Source organism: Haliotis asinina, chromosome 8 (assembly GCF_037392515.1).
Source record: "Haliotis asinina isolate JCU_RB_2024 chromosome 8, JCU_Hal_asi_v2, whole genome shotgun sequence".
Classification (NCBI taxonomy): Eukaryota; Metazoa; Mollusca; class Gastropoda; order Lepetellida; family Haliotidae; genus Haliotis; species Haliotis asinina.
The window spans coordinates 29,962,854-29,983,838 of NC_090287.1; the positions used below are offsets into that span (position 1 = coordinate 29,962,854).

The 20,985-nt window shown below is 40.3% G+C and overlaps 1 protein-coding gene across 1 annotated transcript in view; it reads right to left on the reverse strand.

Annotated features, from left to right (window-relative positions):
• Window positions 1-966: 966 nt before the first annotated feature.
• LOC137295203 (gamma-aminobutyric acid type B receptor subunit 1-like) overlaps window positions 967-20,985 on the reverse strand; it is a 36,184-nt gene continuing 16,165 nt past the window's right edge. The window contains exons 9-16 of the mRNA XM_067826523.1: window positions 19,004-19,154; window positions 17,515-17,632; window positions 14,966-15,073; window positions 13,922-14,044; window positions 12,857-13,000; window positions 9,204-9,392; window positions 1,910-2,068; window positions 967-1,260 (exon numbers count right to left, since the gene is read on the reverse strand). Of these exons, the coding sequence (XP_067682624.1) occupies window positions 967-1,260; window positions 1,910-2,068; window positions 9,204-9,392; window positions 12,857-13,000; window positions 13,922-14,044; window positions 14,966-15,073; window positions 17,515-17,632; window positions 19,004-19,154 (1,286 nt within the window). The remainder of the gene's footprint in view (window positions 1,261-1,909; window positions 2,069-9,203; window positions 9,393-12,856; window positions 13,001-13,921; window positions 14,045-14,965; window positions 15,074-17,514; window positions 17,633-19,003; window positions 19,155-20,985) is intronic.

Sequence of the window (20,985 nt, forward strand, 5' to 3'; positions counted from 1 at the left end):
CGCACATAGAGCACGCGCGATGTTTAAGTTCGCGCGGCTTGAACCGGGATGAGCGGATGGTTAATTCCCAAGACCACAAGAAGTGATGCGTTCAAGGATCATCGCTGTCGTCGAATTTGGATAACTAAAGAAAGATGTTTCTTCTGATAACAAGCATCTTGGGTCTGCAGTAAACAAATACACTGTTTCCACACCTATTCTTAGTCTTATTCTTATTCTTTGACATCCTGCTTTTTGGGGAATGGCAGATTTGCAAACCAGGATTTCAAGAAAGTGTAGAAATGCTAACATCATTTTTAAAATGATCTGTCTCAATCACAAACACAACTCTGTTGTATTAATACCTCTGTCTGACTGCCTGTCTGTTATGAAAATATGCATTACACAGCTTCAATCATTGACCACATGTAATTTGAACTCGCATCATACTATAAACCATAAATGACCCATACACTTGAATTCTGTTTTTGTCACATTATGTAATTACACAGACAGGCGGATGTGATACTTGTACACATGTCATGTTAGGATGTCTGTTGATTGCAAACTGCATCCATTGTTCTCGGATGGCTGGATTGGACGGAAACCGGTGCAAACTCAGATTGTCAGTTTCAAGTCCTGCTTTGTACTTGGACGAACGACACTTTCGGGCCCCGCACCATCTGTATTTATTGATTGGGTCGAACACAAGTGCAGAAAAAGATGAACATTTCGTTACAAAAACAAACATCTCTATATACACACATCTGATCATATGGGCAAATGAACCAGCCAGTGAAAGTTTTCGTTACACTTGAGTGCACGCCCACCCGCTCTGATTGACTTCGGTATCCCGGCTGCTTTGTTTTTATTTCCACAATCGGAAATGTACGTCATATGCCATGAATAAATGATAAATGTGTTGGGGTGTGTGTGTCATGACAACAGTTTACCATATTCTACAGAACATTCATTAGCATGTGATTGTCATGGGGGCACTGGCAAGGGATCTGACTGCTTGTCCCCTATGTTTAATGATGTATTCTCTCTCTCAGTGTTCAGATCTAATTCTGTATCAAGTGCATCTGCTCTACTTGTGTCCGTCACCGCTTCTGTGATCGCAATTTCTTTAGATGTTTTCGAATCCAGTCTGATCTCCGACGCGTTTAGCTCCGTTGCGTCATTCGTTGACGATTCTGTTTTCTTCACAGTTTTAGCTGATTCCAGTTGTGTTTTAAGTTGTCTTACTTCACCATTGAGAGCCAAGATCATCTTGTCTCGCTGCAAATATAAATAAATAAAACTGACTGAATGCGTGACTGTATTCCCAGTGAAACTGTTTAGAGTAATTATGTTGTGTGACGACACTCTCTTCCCGGACGACACGCTCTTCCCGGACTACACGCTCTTCTCGGATCAACAATGATATATAGTTGCGAGTGACAAAATACGTACGCACACGCACGTACATAGCATACGAAACATTTATTCCTCTAGTGGTTGGGCTTTAACACATTGTACCCTATGTCGGGAACTGACTGGGGACCTTGACCTGACTAGCGAATGCTTTTACTACTAGTCTACCCACGTATGTATAAACGCGATGTTTTAACAAATCTAAACACGATTTCCAAACCATTGTAACGTGTCCCTGGTTGCCAAGGGTAAGGTGGGGGAGTGTCATGTTTTTAGAGCAGTGATCAACATCATGAACCTCGATCTACGCAACTGGGATATGACATGTGTCAACCACGTCAGCGAGCCTGATCAGCCGATCACGTTGGTCGCCTCTTAGGACAAGCACGGGTTGCTGAAGACCAATGCTAACCCTGATCTTCACGGGTCCCCTGCGATCGCACGGCAGATGCATCGTGAAAATCATAAGATTGTTACGCTACTTCATCCCAACACACGTCACACTCTTACCTACCTCCTGCACTTGCGCCTGTAGAGCTGCCAACCTGGCGTCTGTGGTCGTGGACAGGGTGGGTGGGACCAGGTGGGTGTTGACTGTATTGGGGGCACGGATAGTCACGGTACCCGTATTATCGTCTCCGACTTGCGTCTTGTTCTGTTTGTAAGCTGTAATCTGGGACAGATAATGTATTCAGGATCACATTTGTATTAATGCTTTTCCTCGTGGTGATTTTTCTGTTATATTGTGGCTTCTCTGATTTTTTTAGCATTCGGAAATAAACTTTTTGATGCAGTCACTTTGTCAGTGCGCCACATTATTTCATGCTACACCCGTATCCCGCTTTCAACCTGTGCAGGAGCGTTAGCATACAGACTTTTACGGATATTGGTTCCTGGCAATAATATACACCCTCGATATCTCAAGGGTATACGTTCCGATAACTCTCCACTATACCCTGGATGCATCTGAGGCCCGTTAATTTTACTACCTCCTTTGGCTGGCTTTTTATCCAATCAGGTGTCTACGCTGGAAAATTGAGCGTACCAATCACAATTCACTTACGCTTTTTTAAATTATCTAACCGATTAAACTTGGCCACATTAATGACGCAGAGGTACTCTGAAAGAGGTAGAAGGAGCTCTTGCATATTTTTAAATGTTTCGGACCTGACAATTTGTCTGTATGATTTCCCCAAAATCTGAGTCGAACTCTAAACAACCTTCGCAGTTACGACCGCTATCTTTGTTGACACGGGCAAGCTCGGTTGCAACGGCGAAGTATCTGATTGGCTGCTGTGAGAATCCGGAGCCATCAATGGGAGATAATAAAATTACCGGTAGATGCATCCATTGCATAGCGGAGATTTATCGGAACGTATACTCTGGAGATATCGAGGATGATGAATATAGTGTACAGTGTTATTTGTTAAGACATGAGAGACGTATTAGACATAGTCTAAATCCACATATCACTCGTCATGGTTATAATGCATGTGTCGCATATGTTGTTCCATATCTGGAAAAATATATAAATTGAAAAATCTTCATTGGAATGACGCTCTTTAAACAAGCATTTCATTGTGAGATGGGTTGTATGTTCTAGAGGTCGGGGTGCTACTATCAGGTTCTTCAGAATCAAATTGAAAAATCTTCATTGGAATGACGCTCTATAAACAAGGATTTCATTGTGAGATGGGTTGTATGTTCTAGAGGTCGGGGTACTACTGTCAGGTTCTTCAGAATCAAATTGAAAAATCTTCATTGGAATGACGCTCTTTAAACAAGCATTTCATTGTGAGATGGGTTGTATGTTCTAGAAGTCGGGGTACTACTATCAGGTTCTTCAGAATCAAATTGAAAAATCTTCATTGGAATGACGCTCTTTAAACAAGGATTTCATTGTGAGATGGGTTGTATGTTCTAGAGGTCGGGGTACTACTATCAGGTTCTTCAGAATCAAATTGAAAAATCTTCATTGGAATGACGCTCTTTAAACAAGCATTTCATTGTGAGATGGGTTTATGTTTTAGAGGTCGGGGTGCTACTATCAGGTTCTTCAGAATCAAATTGAAAAATCTTCATTGGAATGACGCTCTTTAAACAAGCATTTCATTGTGAGATGGGTTGTTTGTTCTAGAGGTCGGGGTGCTACTATCAGGTTCTTCAGAATCAAATTGAAAAATCTTCATTGGAATGACGCTCTTTAAACAAGGATTTCATTGTGAGATGGGTTGTATGTTCTAGAAGTCGGGGTACTACTATCAGGTTCTTCAGAATCAAATTGAAAAATCTTCATTGGAATGACGCTCTTTAAACAAGCATTTCATTGTGAGATGGGTTGTATGTTCTAGAGGTCGGGGTACTACTATCAGGTTCTTCAGAATCAAATTGAAAAATCTTCATTGGAATGACGCTCTTTAAACAAGCATTTCATTGTGAGATGGGTTTATGTTTTAGAGGTCGGGGTGCTACTATCAGGTTCTTCAGAATCAAATTGAAAAATCTTCATTGGAATGACGCTCTTTAAACAAGCATTTCATTGTGAGATGGGTTGTTTGTTCTAGAGGTCGGGGTGCTACTATCAGGTTCTTCAGAATCAAATTGAAAAATCTTCATTGGAATGACGCTCTTTAAACAAGCATTTCATTGTGAGATGGGTTGTTTGTTCTAGAGGTCGGGGTGCTACTATCAGGTTCTTCAGAATCAAATTGAAAAATCTTCATTGGAATGACGCTCTTTAAACAAGCATTTCATTGTGAGATGGGTTTATGTTTTAGAGGTCGGGGTGCTACTATCAGGTTCTTCAGAATCAAATTGAAAAATCTTCATTGGAATGACGCTCTTTAAACAAGCATTTCATTGTGAGATGGGTTGTTTGTTCTAGAGGTCGGGGTGCTACTATCAGGTTCTTCAGAATCAAATTGAAAAATCTTCATTGGAATGACGCTCTTTAAACAAGCATTTCATTGTGAGATGGGTTTATGTTTTAGAGGTCGGGGTGCTACTATCAGGTTCTTCAGAATCAAATTGAAAAATCTTCATTGGAATGACGCTCTTTAAACAAGCATTTCATTGTGAGATGGGTTGTTTGTTCTAGAGGTCGGGGTGCTACTATCAGGTTCTTCAGAATCAAATTGAAAAATCTTCATTGGAATGACGCTCTTTAAACAAGCATTTCATTGTGAGATGGGTTTATGTTTTAGAGGTCGGGGTGCTACTATCAGGTTCTTCAGAATCAAATTGAAAAATCTTCATTGGAATGACGCTCTTTAAACAAGCATTTCATTGTGAGATGGGTTTATGTTTTAGAGGTCGGGGTGCTACTATCAGGTTCTTCAGAATCAAATTGAAAAATCTTCATTGGAATGACGCTCTTTAAACAAGCATTTCATTGTGAGATGGGTTGTTTGTTCTAGAGGTCGGGGTGCTAATATCAGGTTCTTCAGAATCAAATTGAAAAATCTTCATTGGAATGACGCTCTTTAAACAAGCATTTCATTGTGAGATGGGTTTATGTTTTAGAGGTCGGGGTGCTACTATCAGGTTCTTCAGAATCAAATTGAAAAATCTTCATTGGAATGACGCTCTTTAAACAAGCATTTCATTGTGAGATGGGTTGTTTGTTCTAGAGGTCGGGGTGCTACTATCAGGTTCTTTAGAATCAAATTGAAAAATCTTCATTGGAATGACGCTCTTTAAACAAGCATTTCATTGTGAGATGGGTTTATGTTTTAGAGGTCGGGGTGCTACTATCAGGTTCTTCAGAATCAAATTGAAAAATCTTCATTGGAATGACGCTCTTTAAACAAGCATTTCATTGTGAGATGGGTTGTTTGTTCTAGAGGTCGGGGTGCTACTATCAGGTTCTTCAGAATCAAATTGAAAAATCTTCATTGGAATGACGCTCTTTAAACAAGCATTTCATTGTGAGATGGGTTTATGTTTTAGAGGTCGGGGTGCTACTATCAGGTTCTTCAGAATCAAATTGAAAAATCTTCATTGGAATGACGCTCTTTAAACAAGCATTTCATTGTGAGATGGGTTGTTTGTTCTAGAGGTCGGGGTGCTACTATCAGGTTCTTCAGAATCAAATTGAAAAATCTTCATTGGAATGACGCTCTTTAAACAAGCATTTCATTGTGACATGGGTTGTTTGTTCTAGAGGTCGGGGTGCTACTATCAGGTTCTTCAGAATCAAATTGAAAAATGTTCATTGGAATGACGCTCTTTAAACAAGCATTTCATTGTGAGATGGGTTTATGTTTTAGAGGTCGGGGTGCTACTATCAGGTTCTTCAGAATCAAATTGAAAAATCTTCATTGGAATGACGCTCTTTAAACAAGCATTTCATTGTGAGATGGGTTGTTTGTTCTAGAGGTCGGGGTGCTACTATCAGGTTCTTCAGAATCAAATTGAAAAATCTTCATTGGAATGACGCTCTTTAAACAAGGATTTCATTGTGAGATGGGTTTATGTTTTAGAGGTCGGGGTGCTACTATCAGGTTCTTCAGAATCAAATTGAAAAATCTTCATTGGAATGACGCTCTTTAAACAAGCATTTCATTGTGAGATGGGTTGTTTGTTCTAGAGGTCGGGGTGCTACTATCAGGTTCTTCAGAATCAAATTGAAAAATCTTCATTGGAATGACGCTCTTTAAACAAGCATTTCATTGTGAGATGGGTTTATGTTTTAGAGGTCAGGGTGCTACTATCAGGTTCTTCAGAATCAAATTGAAAAATCTTCATTGGAATGACGCTCTTTAAACAAGCATTTCATTGTGAGATGGGTTGTTTGTTCTAGAGGTCGGGGTGCTACTATCAGGTTCTTCAGAATCAAATTGAAAAATCTTCATTGGAATGACGCTCTTTAAACAAGCATTTCATTGTGAGATGGGTTTATGTTTTAGAGGTCGGGGTGCTACTATCAGGTTCTTCAGAATCAAATTGAAAAATCTTCATTGGAATGACGCTCTTTTAACAAGCATTTCATTGTGAGATGGGTTGTATGTTTTAGAGGTCGGGGTGCTACTATCAGGTTCTTCAGAATCAAATTGAAAAATCTTCATTGGAATGACGCTCTTTAAACAAGCATTTCATTGTGAGATGGGTTTATGTTTTAGAGGTCGGGGTGCTACTATCAGGTTCTTCAGAATCAAATTGAAAAATCTTCATTGGAATGACGCTCTTTTAACAAGCATTTCATTGTGAGATGGGTTGTATGTTCTAGAGGTTGGGGTGCTACTATCAGATTCTTCAGAATCAACTGTAGTGTTACGTTATATAAATGATAGCATGATACAGAGGTCAAAGCCACAGAAAACCTCTATGTTCAGATGTCGGTAACTCAACCGGTAACCAAACTATCAGTTACTGACATCCTCGTGCGATATTAAAAACGCTTATTCTTCAACACATAGACATTAATAAGCAAATTCAGTGCGTTTATTGCATTTCCACCACCAATGTGTATCAGCGTGTTAAATAATTTTGATTGAAACCACGTGAAAGACTTGAAAACTCGCCAGGCGATCTACCTGCCGACATGTCCAGTGACTTTGACGGCATCCATACGGCATTACGCGATGGTATTACACAGTGAATAACATTGTAATCTTCAACTGGTGGTGAGTAATAAACAGTCTAAGTAAACTTAGTCTCGGTATTATTCGTTACACTCCTCTACCGAGTCTAACAAACCCTTGTAGGGGATTGCGTCATGTAACCTTTGAGTGACCTATGACCGTCCAATAAAACGCGAGATGGCTGAACGGTTTTAACCAGTCAGACAACGGCTACTGTTTAGGGTTTGGCGGGACGTACGAAATTCACCAGTCACTGACACTGATCCCTCGACAAATCCGCATAAAACATATTGACAAAAATGTTGTTTACTCACTGTTGACAGTGTAGTAGCGTGTTCCATGTGCATCACCCGGAAACAATCATACGAAAAATAGCATTCGGAATCGTTCGGGTACAAACCTTTTGAGGTAAAAGTTCATAGGTATGTGTGAATGTCAACTTTCGCGATGTGGTCAGCTGTCTTCTGATTGGTCACTGTCAAAGGTTACCTGACGTGACCTCCCATTCGGGTTTGTTGTTCTCAGTGGAGGAGTGTAACGAACAATACTGACCTAAGTTTACTTAGACTGGGTAATAAATTCATTTTCCTCAATAATTTATTGGCCCGCGAGCCGAAATTACACTTCTTTTGTCGTTATTGCTGACAAACCTGAGAGGGACGCTGTGATCGCAATGACGTTTTTCTGTCCACCCTTCACGCTTCAACAACATATTTGCGCATACCAGTTTTGTGACGGGTTACTGTCACTCCCTAATTAACCTCCCATAAGACACTGTCATCGTGACCCGATGGCGTGGATAGTTGCTCACACTATCAATCGATTATTTACAAACCGCCACCATATAGCTGGAATATTGCTGTGTGTGGCGTTCAACACCAAACAACCAACTGAGGAAGACTCGGTAATATAAGATGTTGCAATTAGGCATGCGGAGTTACGTCACTTGCGACACGTCCCAAGGGTTCGCGTCCTGGTTCGCCTTGATTGTAGGAACCAAACACTCGTGAATTTAATACCTGTATCACTTTCATCCTCAAGCTAAAAAAACCATACCGTATTTCCGATAGTGAGCGCCCGTGTGCTTATTTTTTCAACGGACTTCCAGACCCCGGCGCATATTATAGAGACAGGCGCTTATTAGAGGAAATACGGTACACGTTGCGTACCACAGCGGTGTTAAACACAATACACACTACCTTACTCACCCACTCAGAAATACAGAAAACAAAACCCCAATTTTACGTTTAAAACTCATTAAACCACACAAAATAGTTCGTATTGCCGATAAAACGACCGGAATTAATCAAGCGAATGGTCCGTCCTGTTAATTGCATCCACAAATAACACACCTTTCCGCACGTGTTCATCGATAACTTCATTTTCTTTGATCCTTATTAAAACGGCGACATTTAACCGATAACGGATATTGAAAGAAGCAAAAGGATATAAAAAACAATTCATCTTTAATGCTATCCTACACGTACTCCAATATAGTAATCCCTCACTAAAGGAACGAATTTCATATGTTGATCATCTGACCATATGTAATGTAGTGCCCAATCACAAATTTCAAAAGGCTGCGATAACCCATCTGAGATAATTAATTATCAATTCACGGCCGTTACTTTTTGCGATGTCATTGCACAAAAACCAAAGAGGGCTGTTTATATTGCTACATGACCATCGATCCGGTTTGCAGGTGACGGTTTCTTGTCATATCTAAAGGGTTTTTGATGACGAGTATTCCTATTTGCATATTGCCTTGAAGTTATATTAAAAACTAGTAAGGAGATTAGTAATAATAAAGGATGTTTTAGCCTACAGAAATGTAAACTATGTTAGGCGGGTAAAGGGCTTAAACCCTATTCATGTAACTATTTTTTAATATCAAAAACATTTCGTGCAGACAAGAGATCATTGTCGTATGTCTTGGTAATTCTAATCTTCAATCTCCTGAAGAAAATTAATGACGAACAAGACGTGATAGATAATCATGGCACTTTTTTCTCCTTCCTGTCTTTCTAAAAAAAGTATCTTTTTAAAAACATTATGTGGAAACATTTCATAAGTCGTTCTCTAGAACCTACGTTTGCCATTTTGATAAAAGCCTCTCGGTTTTTAAAATGTTGTTCCGTGTCTAATGGTTTCAAAAAGAGCCATTATCGTATTTGGACTTTGGAAACAGCGACCAGGACCATTAACCTGCGCTAACCCCATCTATACCTTGGGAACGATGATGAGACACTGCGTGACAGTGGTGGCGATGATGACCACGAGGGAGGTGAGGCAGTAGTTGAGTGTGACCTGGTCCCCCATTGCCATGGAAACTGTCACACCCAGAACGCTGAGGACGACGACGTTGTAGATGCAGACGCCGATCATCTTGGAGTCGTTCAGGCCTTCTATTTTCACCTTGAGTAACGAAAATATCGTTAAATGAGCGAAGTAGTGTACACTTGCCTTTCAGGAATCACGCAATAACATTTCGATGAAATAATAATAACTTACAATTCATTTTTAACCATATATTTTCATTTGTCCTCATTTGTTTTACATTATCATCGTTTTGTACAAGAAGGTGAAGTACAGCATCTCTTAAAAGTCACATGCAACGTAAAACACAACTTTGCAGATTCTGGTACCTTTCGGTATGCACTTACCGAAACAAATCATAAAAAATGCCAATTTAGCCTATAAAGTTGAAAATAAACGCTAAACGTTTCACTAAATTTCCCCCAGCGCTGGGGGGAAAACTGGTTTCAACAGCTGTGCTGCGTCCATAACGCATGCGCAGTGAATAGGTTCGCTGAGCTTGAAACAGTATGCATGCCCAGCGTATGAGTTCGTGAGCAGTAGTCTAATCTTAGTTGTGTACACAAACAAGTAAATAATCTACTCGTTACGTAAAAAACTAGTTGATTGTTGTAAGCAGTCTCTGTCACAGAGAAAGCTCAATGTCTGGTTTATTCACACCTATATGTCTGCCTGCCTGCCTGTCTGCTAAAGACAACATGCAGTACACAGTTTCAATCATTAACCAGGTGCAATTTGAACTTAACACCTATCAGACTATACGACATAAAGAAAACAAATTGATTTATGACTCGTGCACCCGAGTCCTGTCTCTGCCACATTATGTAATTAGGCACGTGTGATACACATGACGTGTTTTTATGTCTGTGGGTTGCAAACAAACTACATTCATTTTTTCCGATGATTGGATCTGACGGAAACTGGTGCAAACTCTTGTCAGTTTCAAGTCCTGCTTTGTACTTGGACGAATGACAGATTCCAGCAAAGCAGTAGTTCACCATCTCTGCTGACATGATTTTTGATCGGATCGAGCGCAAATTCCGAGAACATGTATTTACAAAACCCAACATCTCTATATACATTCTTCGTAGATAACAACTTCTTTTAGTGTATATGATTTTGTTTGCCAACAGTATATGAATCCATACTGAAACGACGCATCAAATACACAAAAAGAAGTTGTTATCCATAAAGAAACTTACTTTCTTGTGACTCGCCCTACTTCTAAAATCCCCATCATCTCTCTGTACACACAATGAACCCTCAGCATATCAGCAAATGAAACAGCCAATCGGAAGCCGTCGTTACACTTGAGTGCACATCCACCCGCTATGACTGGGTTCGGTCTCCCGAGGGCTTCGTTTCTGGGGAGGTAGGCCCAAGTACAAAATATTGCACTTTTGAATCGCGATTGTACGCTTATAATTTTGTTTATTTGGGGTTTTTTTAAATGAATATTATATGTCATGAATAAGTGATAAATGTGTTTTAATTATGGTTAATTTTTTTGTTGCATGTGACCTTTAAAGTGCATGACGTTCTTTTACTGGATTCGTCAGAATGTCATCTGGGGGTTTTACTGGACACATCAACGTCACGTCTGGATGAACGAGGATTCAATTGGTACATAACCGACATGTCTTGACGATAGATGTTTCGCTTTGCGAACTTATAGTTACGCTTATTTATTTGAATAAAATAGGACAACTTTATTCTAGGACTAAATGACTAAACTGATGACACTATAGGGCCGAGAAAAGCAATTGTTGGGTAGCATCCGTTGCAAGCATAGATCAAGATGATGGCACATGTCATCACAGACCCGTGAAGGGTAGAATAGACCTTCAACAACCCATGCTTGCCATAGAAGGCGACTATGCATGTCGTATGCGACTAACGGGATCGGGTGGTCAGGTTCGCTGACTTGGTTGACACATGTCATCGGTGCAGTTGTGCAGATCGATGCTCATACTGTTGATCACTGGATTGTCTGGTCCAGACTCGATTATTTACAGAGCGCCGCCATATAGTTGATATATTGCTGAGTGCGCCGTAAAGCTAAACTCACTCACTGCTTGGTTTGTTTATATTCGTATTCGTGCGGCGTAGAAATAAAATATACAGTTAGTGACTGCGTGTAGTTTTACACCGCTTTTAGAAATATTACCGTTCCAATGTTCCAGCAATATGACGTCGGGGACGCAAGAAATGGGCTTACACATTGTACCGATGTGGGTACTCGAACCCGAACCCGGGTCTTCAGCGTGACTATCGAAAGCTTTACCATACAGTAAAGAAAGGGGGAACAAATGTTCAAAGACTCGGAATGTTCACAAAACAAACTTGTGCATGTGGTGGAAGAAACATGACCAAAGAATGCTAGTGTTTGGCATTTCACTGAAAAGAAGCGAAATCATAAAGAATTTTTCGAGGTCACTGAGTTAGGATCCATTACGATGCGCCAAAACATAATTGATCCACTTCCAGCTCGCTTTTTCTTCTTCTCGCTCCGTATAAAGAGCCAGTATTGATCTCTCCCCTAAAGTTTGTATGATCCATCTCAACTGTTTTATTCCCGTCTCAGTCACTGCTAGCGATGGCACAGCTGTTCCGTCCAAGAAGACGATACTTACTTTCCCTGATGAAGTCGTTGTGGTAATCGATGTTCCATTATCCCATGTCTCGAGTAATTGTTTTCACAAATATTCATTTTTTTTCGTGAAACCCATGTGTGTGGTGTTTGTATGTTTTCTAAGGGTTTTTATGCGTCCATTCACCTGGGCGTCTTGTGAGCTCTACGACGACTTGATCGATACGCCTGATATAATTTACCAGGATCTAGTAAAGGTTACTCGATAATGTGTCGGAAACGCGATTGAGTGAGTTTAGTTTTACGCCGTACTCAACAATATTCCAGCTATATGACAGCGGTCTGTAAATAATCGAGTCTGGACCAGACAATTCACTGATCAACATCATGAGCATCGATCTGTGCAAATGGGAACAGATGACAGGTGCCAACCAAGTCAGCGAGCCTCACGGTTAGTCGCCTCTTACGACAAGCATAGTCGCCTTATATGGCAAACATGGGTTGCTGAAGGCCTATTCTACTTTGGACCCTCACGGGTCCTGTCGGAAACGAAGGTAAACGCCACAGGATATCTCACTGTAAGTTCAACATAGACCATAGATCTACACGCACGTCATATATATTCATAAAGTAAAGGAGCAGCAGCTGCCATATTGGATTGTCGTGCCGACATCGACTCGTTCCGATTTCAGGCTGAAATGTACGCTAAGAATTCATTGACATTCGAATCTATGCTCACGTACCTCTCAGTTATACATGTCCCCACACATGCTGCCTGGTTTCCACGAAATAACACCCATTTTATTAACTTTAATACGTCCTCAAACTCGAAAATCAAACCCAAACATCTCTGGGGTGAACGTTATCCCGTACGCACAGCCTCTCGAGCGATCTGATTGGTCCGCTGACTTGGCTTCAATTTCTTTGCATGTATTTTCCTTTATTTCTTCCCATCTGTGACCGCACTGCCTACCTTCCGTGTCTCCCAGGCCAGGAATGTCCCAAGAAGCAACAAGATCCCTTGTATACCGAACAGTGTGGCAGAGAAGTATAGCTGGTTTCTGGATTCACACCTCTCCACATAAGCCCGGGTCTCTCTGTCATTGGCCTCGTCCCGCTGCAAACACACATCCACCCACTGTTATACATGAACGTAGATTGTTGTTGTTTAGCTCCACAATCAGCAATATTCTAGCTACATAGCAGTGGTCTGTAAATAATCGAATCAGGACCAGGATATCTAGTGACTAACAGCATGAGAATCGATCTTCGCAGTTGGGATACGATGACATGTGTCAACCACATCAGTGAGTCTGACTACCCGATCTCGTTAGTCGCCTCTTACAACAGGACTGGGTTGCTGAAGACCGATTCCGATCCGGATTTCACGGGTGAAGGGACGTGCTTAGACCAAGAAATAACTCTTAGAGAATATTGGTTCTGGTTACACAATGCTTAACCATTTTTTTCAAACCAATCTTGATCATGGTAGAACCAGTCGTACGCGTCAACGTTTTTAGAGGACCTGAGGTTTCATCACTACTGACCACCAGAATTGTGAAATGGCCCTGTTATAGGGATTTGGATAAAGGTGTCTCAGTTGCACTTGGAGGAAGGGGCGGATGCTGGAGTGTTCCAAAATTTGTCCAACGATAAAGAGACAACCCCGAGCTCCACTGGCTAGAACAAATGCCCAGGGAGGTGAAGGCCAACGGGAAGGGGAGTTGTTCGATCCAAACGAAAATAAAAGAGGTTCCTCTCCTTGACGTTTAGCAACCAACAAGGACTGGACAGCTCAGAGTCATCTTGATGGGACTCGATATTGGATATACATGTTGGACTGATACATGGCATCTCACCGACCAAGGTGTCATTGCACAAAGTAACCATATTGCTAACACAGTCGTAAATCTATGATACGCACACACATGCACGTGCACACGCACTCGCAGCTCTCACACACGAAATAACCAGGAAAAGATCGCATTCAAATATTTCTATTGTTCTACCCTCAATATATTCACCAGGGATAGCCTACCTGGGGTATGGAGTCCTTATTGACGACGGCAACAGGGTCGACGAGGACCCACACGACAACTACTGTGGAGTTGAGTCCCACTAGGGCGCCTACCATCACGAACAGCTGAGTGTCGGTCAAAATCTGGATGAGATACTCTCAAGTTATTGTCTCAAAGCAGCTCTTCCACATGCAATGTCAATCATCCTCAACACACGCATTTGATGTTACCTACACCAAAACATTTTTGTGTTAAATGAGAGGCAAAAGAGTTTGGTTTTCACTTAAAATGAAAACTGAATAAGAACTGCTAAAGTTTCTAAACTTTTGTATACTGCAGCTGGGTACTTTTGTGCATTTTAATGTGGTTTAAGGAGGAATTTGCAACATCACGTATGAAAGATTCTAAATTTATGCCCATAGCTAACAAAGTTTATTGACTTTCAAGATATCTACGATACTCATCACATTACGCATTTTTTTATCTTTATCTAAAACTAAAACAAATGAGGTAATTTTTGAGTGCTATATTCGTCTCATAACATATTATCGCTCACTTAGGATATTTTCAAGCAAGATTGTGAAAATCAAACATTTTATAAATCAACTGAAATTTAGTTTCTGGCTGTTTCTCTGCTAATTTGAAAACACAATGCCTTTTGGGAAAGTGGTCAGATTTAGAAACTCTAATCCCCAATAAAACATGTCACATTTATTTACTTGGTTCTGGAGTTCCTGGGGCGGGATAGTGGTTAAAGCGTTCGAACACCCGGGTTCGATTCCCCACATGAGTACAATGTGAAGACTACTTGTGGTGTAGACAGCACCCCACCCCCCCAACCCACCCCCACACACACACAGACACCACCCCTAAAGGCGGCGTAAGACTTGTCAGGCCATCTAACATCGCATTAAGTTTACCATCCTTCCTTTCTGCGTTGCTTCTGTCTACTCCTCATAATGTATTGCATCTTCCTTTGTCGTTATTTCCATGAATCCCTTTACCATTTAACTACCCTTGACCACAGAGGAGGTCACATCACCTGAGCTGAAATGATTGCATACCTTTTTCTGCTTGGTGGCGTTAGTGAAGATGTAGTGTACTCGCCAGGTTTTAGCAAACAGGGCTCCGAACGCCAGCGAGAACCCGATGACTAGCAGCAGAACTTTAACCTGTATTGTATAAAAGTATATGAGACAACATGTGAAACCGAGTGTATATGTATGTATAGGGGTATTTGTCATGGATAAACATATTATAAATGAGTGATTCCTTTTAAAAGATGTTTTCTTGAATATTTTTCAGTACTATCGAAAGTGATAGTCGTTAAGAGAGTGATTTCTGAAAAGGTAATAAGTATGCCAGTTATATGACAGTGGTCTGTTTAATGTGGGGAAAATCCCGAGGTGGTGCATGTATCAGACGTTTACCTCATACATGAGCGTACGTAACAAACATTAAGAAACATTATCGGGGAGAACAGGGCTTAGAAACCACAATCACAGGTTTCTGGCGTGCAACAGGGAGGCAACTCGGCGCAGCAAACGCCACCATTACGCAAGAGCTCACCTAAGACAGCAGGCGTTCACCTAAAGGTGCGTGCGTTACGACTGTAAAGCATACTAGTAGTATTGCAATGATCTCGTGACTGAAACAAGCGTTACAGTGTCTACTTCAGGAAAGCCATCATCCAAATGCATTGCATTTCTGAAAATCCCCAAACTATGTAGCCAAGCCACATGAGACTTATTTGTTATTACTTAATTTGCATTCTTAATTGTTATCACTACCGCAGAGTTATAGCGTCTACTTCAGGAAAGCCATGTCCTAATATTTCTAAAGACCAAAAACTATGTAGCCAGGCTATATGATATTTAGTTATTATTATTCAATCTGCAATCTTGATATTTATCACTACGGCAGAGTACATTGTTTTGTCAGCTACCTTGTTCCTCTGTCACTTCCATTAATTACCGTATATGACATTTTTGGCCTTTCTTGGCTATCCCCCTTGGCTGTGTCTGTCATCACATCGACTGTAGAAGGAAGTGCTATTGTTTCTCTATCTGTCCATTGTTGAATCTTTACCTGTTTGTTGTTGTTAAAACTGTATATGTATGTATGCTCACATCTATACTGAATGTGAGTGTGGAGTCCGGTATTCCGACTGTCTGTGTAGGGACAACCGCGAGCAGGATTATGCCGATCGCAGGGAAAGCCGTGGGGTTGAGCTGGAAGTCCGCTCACCTCATTCATGTATACTTGTTTGTCATGTTTTGTGTAAGCAACTAAAGAAGGTCGAACTAAATTATGCCTTCGTCTTCAACAACGCATTCATTCATCATTTCGTCAAAGTATTGCATTTACAATTCTCTGGTAAATCTGTCAATGCATCATCATGTACCACCCGTTGACACAAGTCACATATTCATACTTAAAGTCTATAAATAAGTGAGGAAAGATTTCTTGTCACAACGACAGTATATCAGCCATACAACGCTTAAAAACATTCATGACACAGACATCGAGAATCTTAAAAGCTGTGGACTCCATCAAAACTAACCATAAACCACATGTGACCCGTGAAGGTCTCTGGGAAGGATAAGACTTCAGCAACCCATGCTTGCCATGAAAGGCGACTATGCTTGTCGTATGAGGCGACTAAGGGGATCGGGTGGTCAGGCTCACTGACTTTGTTTGGCCCAAGTCATCGGTTCCCAATGTGCAAATCGATGCTCATGATGTTGATCACTGAGTTGTCTGGTCCAGACTGGATTATTTACTGACCGCCGCCATATGTATGGAATATTGGTGAGTGCGGCGTAAAACTAAACTCACTCACTCAAAATCACCATGTAAATCTAAAACCACAGACAAAACAACATATGAAACAAGCTACGCATTGTCAACAGCTGAGGGTAATTGAGAACCGTAGATATGGAAAAGAGGGCGTTTTCTGTCCAAACGGTGCCTCACAATCACGCATTTATGGTGAAATTATAAATTAACAACAATAACTAATAATAATAAAATAAGTTATCAATATATCTTAAACTTTTACAGTCTGACACAAGCACCTGACGTCGTGAAACAGTATGTGCTGTGGCTTGTTAAAAAAACACGAATAAAGTGCACTTTCCGGATGGGGGTCAAAGTCATGTCGTTTATTAACAATACCTTTTCCGTCGTTTTTAGAGCTACACTGGGTAATTTTGAAAATGTATGTCGTAAATAATATAGCCTTGAACAGACAGTCTAGAGTTCTATACTGTAGGCATCTATCGACGCCGCTGGGGTACTAGGACGCATTACAATCTCATTAAACCAGCCATGTCTTATATCGGCTAACATAAAGGCAAGAAAGGTCTGATTTAGTGAGATCGGGACAGGATATTGGCCAAATCAACAGCCCTGATCACCTGGTGCATACCATTTGCGGAGGAATTTAAAGGCCAGAAAGCGATGGCTCTTATCAGTCACCACAGTTTCCTACAATACTAATCTAGGCTGCAGCTGGTCGTCTCATTCTGAATCCCCTCATGGGTTGCAATCTCTAATCTGAGGGGGAGATTGTTTGACACTAATCTACATAAATCTGAAAACTGTAGCTTGCCTTGCAGATGTCACTGACAATGGTCGATGTCATGTCGTGAAGGAAGACAGTGACGTAAAGGAGAAGACAACCAATGAGGATGAGGTTGTTCAGACGTGGAGACGACATCTTCACAATTCTGGGAACACAACAAACACATATTGATGTATTCCTGTTTAATTAACAAGAAGGGGCGTGGACGTAGGAGGAAGTGGAGTTAGTACGACACGTGAAGGGAATATTTGGTAACTGGGCTTTACCCATGCGGAAACACAATGCGGCAGTAGTATCTATGCTGAAGTGTAGACGTTTCTTCTGATATCAATATCTGAGTGAACCGTCTCTGTATAGTGCCATTTGTGCTTGACTTCAGAAATACCCATGAACCGGGAAACTCCAATCTGTGATCAATATTTTCATTGATTCTGATTTCTTTTAATCGGATCCATATTCAAGCTTCTCGATCAAGCTTCCATCGATTAGATAATCTTTGCTGTTATAAAGTTGAGGATATTCCATATAAAGGTCAAACCTATAGATAATATATATATTTAATATGACATAGATTTCTCAGCACATATGACAGATCTTCATTAGACGTTCAGCATGAGTACATCATGACCTGTATTTAATGGATAGCAACTTCTTTTTATTCTTTGTACGATGTTTCAGAGCTAATTCTTGTTCCTTCAGCAAGTGATGATTCTGTGCACAGAGTGAATGTGAATCTATATAGATAAAATCTGTTTGCACAATGACATGGTGATAATTACGTCGAATAAAGAAAAGGTTGTTATCCATAAAACGTGTATTCATGTTCCTGCAACTTCTAAAATGCCTTTCAAGAACTTTCATAGTCGTTGAAATCACCAAACATTATGATAGATCACTGGCCAAAGAGGCCTATTGTCCATCACGCCATTTACCAGAAAAGGTCAAAGTAACATCGAGTACATCCGTCTGTGTTCTAAAGACAATATTGAACTCAACAAGACATGCCCCTAATCAAGCGTCCATTGTCAACCTGGTTTATTTTATTCCATTCTTGTGTTGCTAAGTTTAATCGGTTGGATAATTTGAAGAGCGAAAGTGGGTTGTGATTGGTTCCCTTCCCAGCGTAGACACCTGATTGGATGAAAAGCCAACCAAGGGAGGTAACGAATTCATCGGGCCCTACCGCAGATACATCCATGGTATGGTGAAGATTTATCGGAATGTATGCTCGGGAGATATCGAGGATGATTAAATACAAGTTACTAGAATAAGTAGCAACCACAAATAACTAACAATAAATACAAAAATTCACTATATGCTATTCAAATCTGACATTATAGACACATTTTAATGTATACATTTCTCTGCAAACTATGTTCACGCGCACATCATAAAAAAATCATAACATCGTTTATGATGGTGTGAAAGCAGCCGCTCGAACTCAGTATTCCATTATAATTATACATCACCCTCTTTTTGTTATTTCTAGCACATATGATCAAACGGTAATACTGACTTAATTTTCCGGAAGTGAATGTTGAATGCCAGAAAGAGGCAGCTGAGAACGATTCCCAGTCCGGCCAGTGCGCACATACAGATGTACATAGGGAGAGGAACACGCTCAAGCTTCCTGATCACCTGGACAGAGTCCTTGGGTACCTTGTTACCTGTGGGGAAAATCACAAAATATACTGAGGTACAAAATAAAGTACATACATGACACTTTCAGCTGCTTAAGTACCTTTACAGATATATTGTTTTAGAGATATGTTTTATGTTGTTTCCCATATATTTTTCTTTTTTTAAAGGCCACATGCACCCAAAAAATCAAACATTGTTAAAACACAAATGTCAGGTATTCATCACATACAATATACACTGCTGCATGTAAAAAACAAATAAACAAAATTACAAGCGCACAATCGCGATTCAAAAGTGCGATATTTTGTACTTGGGCTTACTTCCCTCGAAACAAAGCCCTCGGGAGATCGAACCCACTCATGGCGGGTGGATGTGCACTCAAGTGTAATGACAGCTTCTGATTGGCTGGTTCATTTGCTGATACGCTGAGGGCTGATACGCTGTGTGTACAGGAAGGTGATCTGTTTGATGAGCATTTTAGAAGTATGGCGAGTCACAAGAATTCTTTATGGATAACAACTTCTTTTATTGTACTTGATGCGGCGTTTCAGTATGGATTCATATACCGTTGTCAAACAAAATCACGCACACTAGAAGAAGTCGTTATCCATTGAGAATGTATATAGAGATGTTGGGTTTTGTAAATACATGTTCTCTGAATTTGCGTTCGATCCAATCAAAATTTGCGCTCGATCCAATCTCAGTACAGATGAACTACTGCGTGGGTGGAAACTGTCATTCGTCCAAGTTCAAAGCAGGACTTGAAACTGACAAGAGTTTGCTCCAGTTTCCGTCAGGTCCAGAAAAATGGATGCAGTTTGTTTGCAACCCACAGACATAAAAACCATGTCATGTGTAGAAATATCACACCTGCTTAATTACATAATGTGACAGAGACAGGACTCGGGTGCACGAGTCATAAATCAGTTTATTTTGTTTATGGCGTATAGTCCGATAAGTGTTAAGTTCTGTCAATAAACCAGACATTGAGCTTTCTCTGTGACAGAGGCTGCTTGCCACAATCAACAAAGGTTTTTTTGGCTTTTTTTGTTTGTTTGTTTGTTGTTGTTTTTATGTAAGGAGTAGATTATTTCCTTGTTGGTGTACACAACCATGATTAGACTACTGCTCACAACCTCATACTCCAGGCATGCATACTGTTTCAAGCTCCGCGAACCTGTTCATTGCGCATGCGTTATATAATGAACCCAATATAATTCTCATACTAAATACATGAAAATGGAATAAGCATTTCTTTTCAGTTTTCTTCAGTTTTTCACTTGTTTTGTTTGGTGTATTACATTTTGTTAAATCATTATATATTAAATTATTTCAACCAAAAAATGTTTTAGGCTCATTGACGTATTAACGCAATATGCGTTTTTACAGATGTAGAAAATATATCTGTGGTTTTTTTTTCATATTTAGTCGTTAATATTTTCAACAACAGATTATTAAACCAGTTGTGTTTTTGGATGTCACGTTCTCCCTATCCGAGATGCTCCCTGTACCACGTTGTTCTACTTCCACTTGCTATCACTCCGCATGCTATTTGATTGATATTATGTTCTTTTTCTCAGGATTCCGTAGACCTAAAGGCACAAATTAAAACTTAGTACATATCATTAGCTTCTGTGATTAGGTGAGGAAAGTACTCGGGTATTGAGCAGATATGTACTGGCAATGCATAGCTATATTGTTTATCAAACCTTTAGATTCTGACACACAGCTAACAATGTTTACAACTGTATTAAGTTGCTAAGTTAATGATGGTTAACCAGTGAAACATTTGCACAGTGCTGACAGAGTGTATTTGCTAAATATTAATTGGATGTCATGTCATTGTCATAATGACGG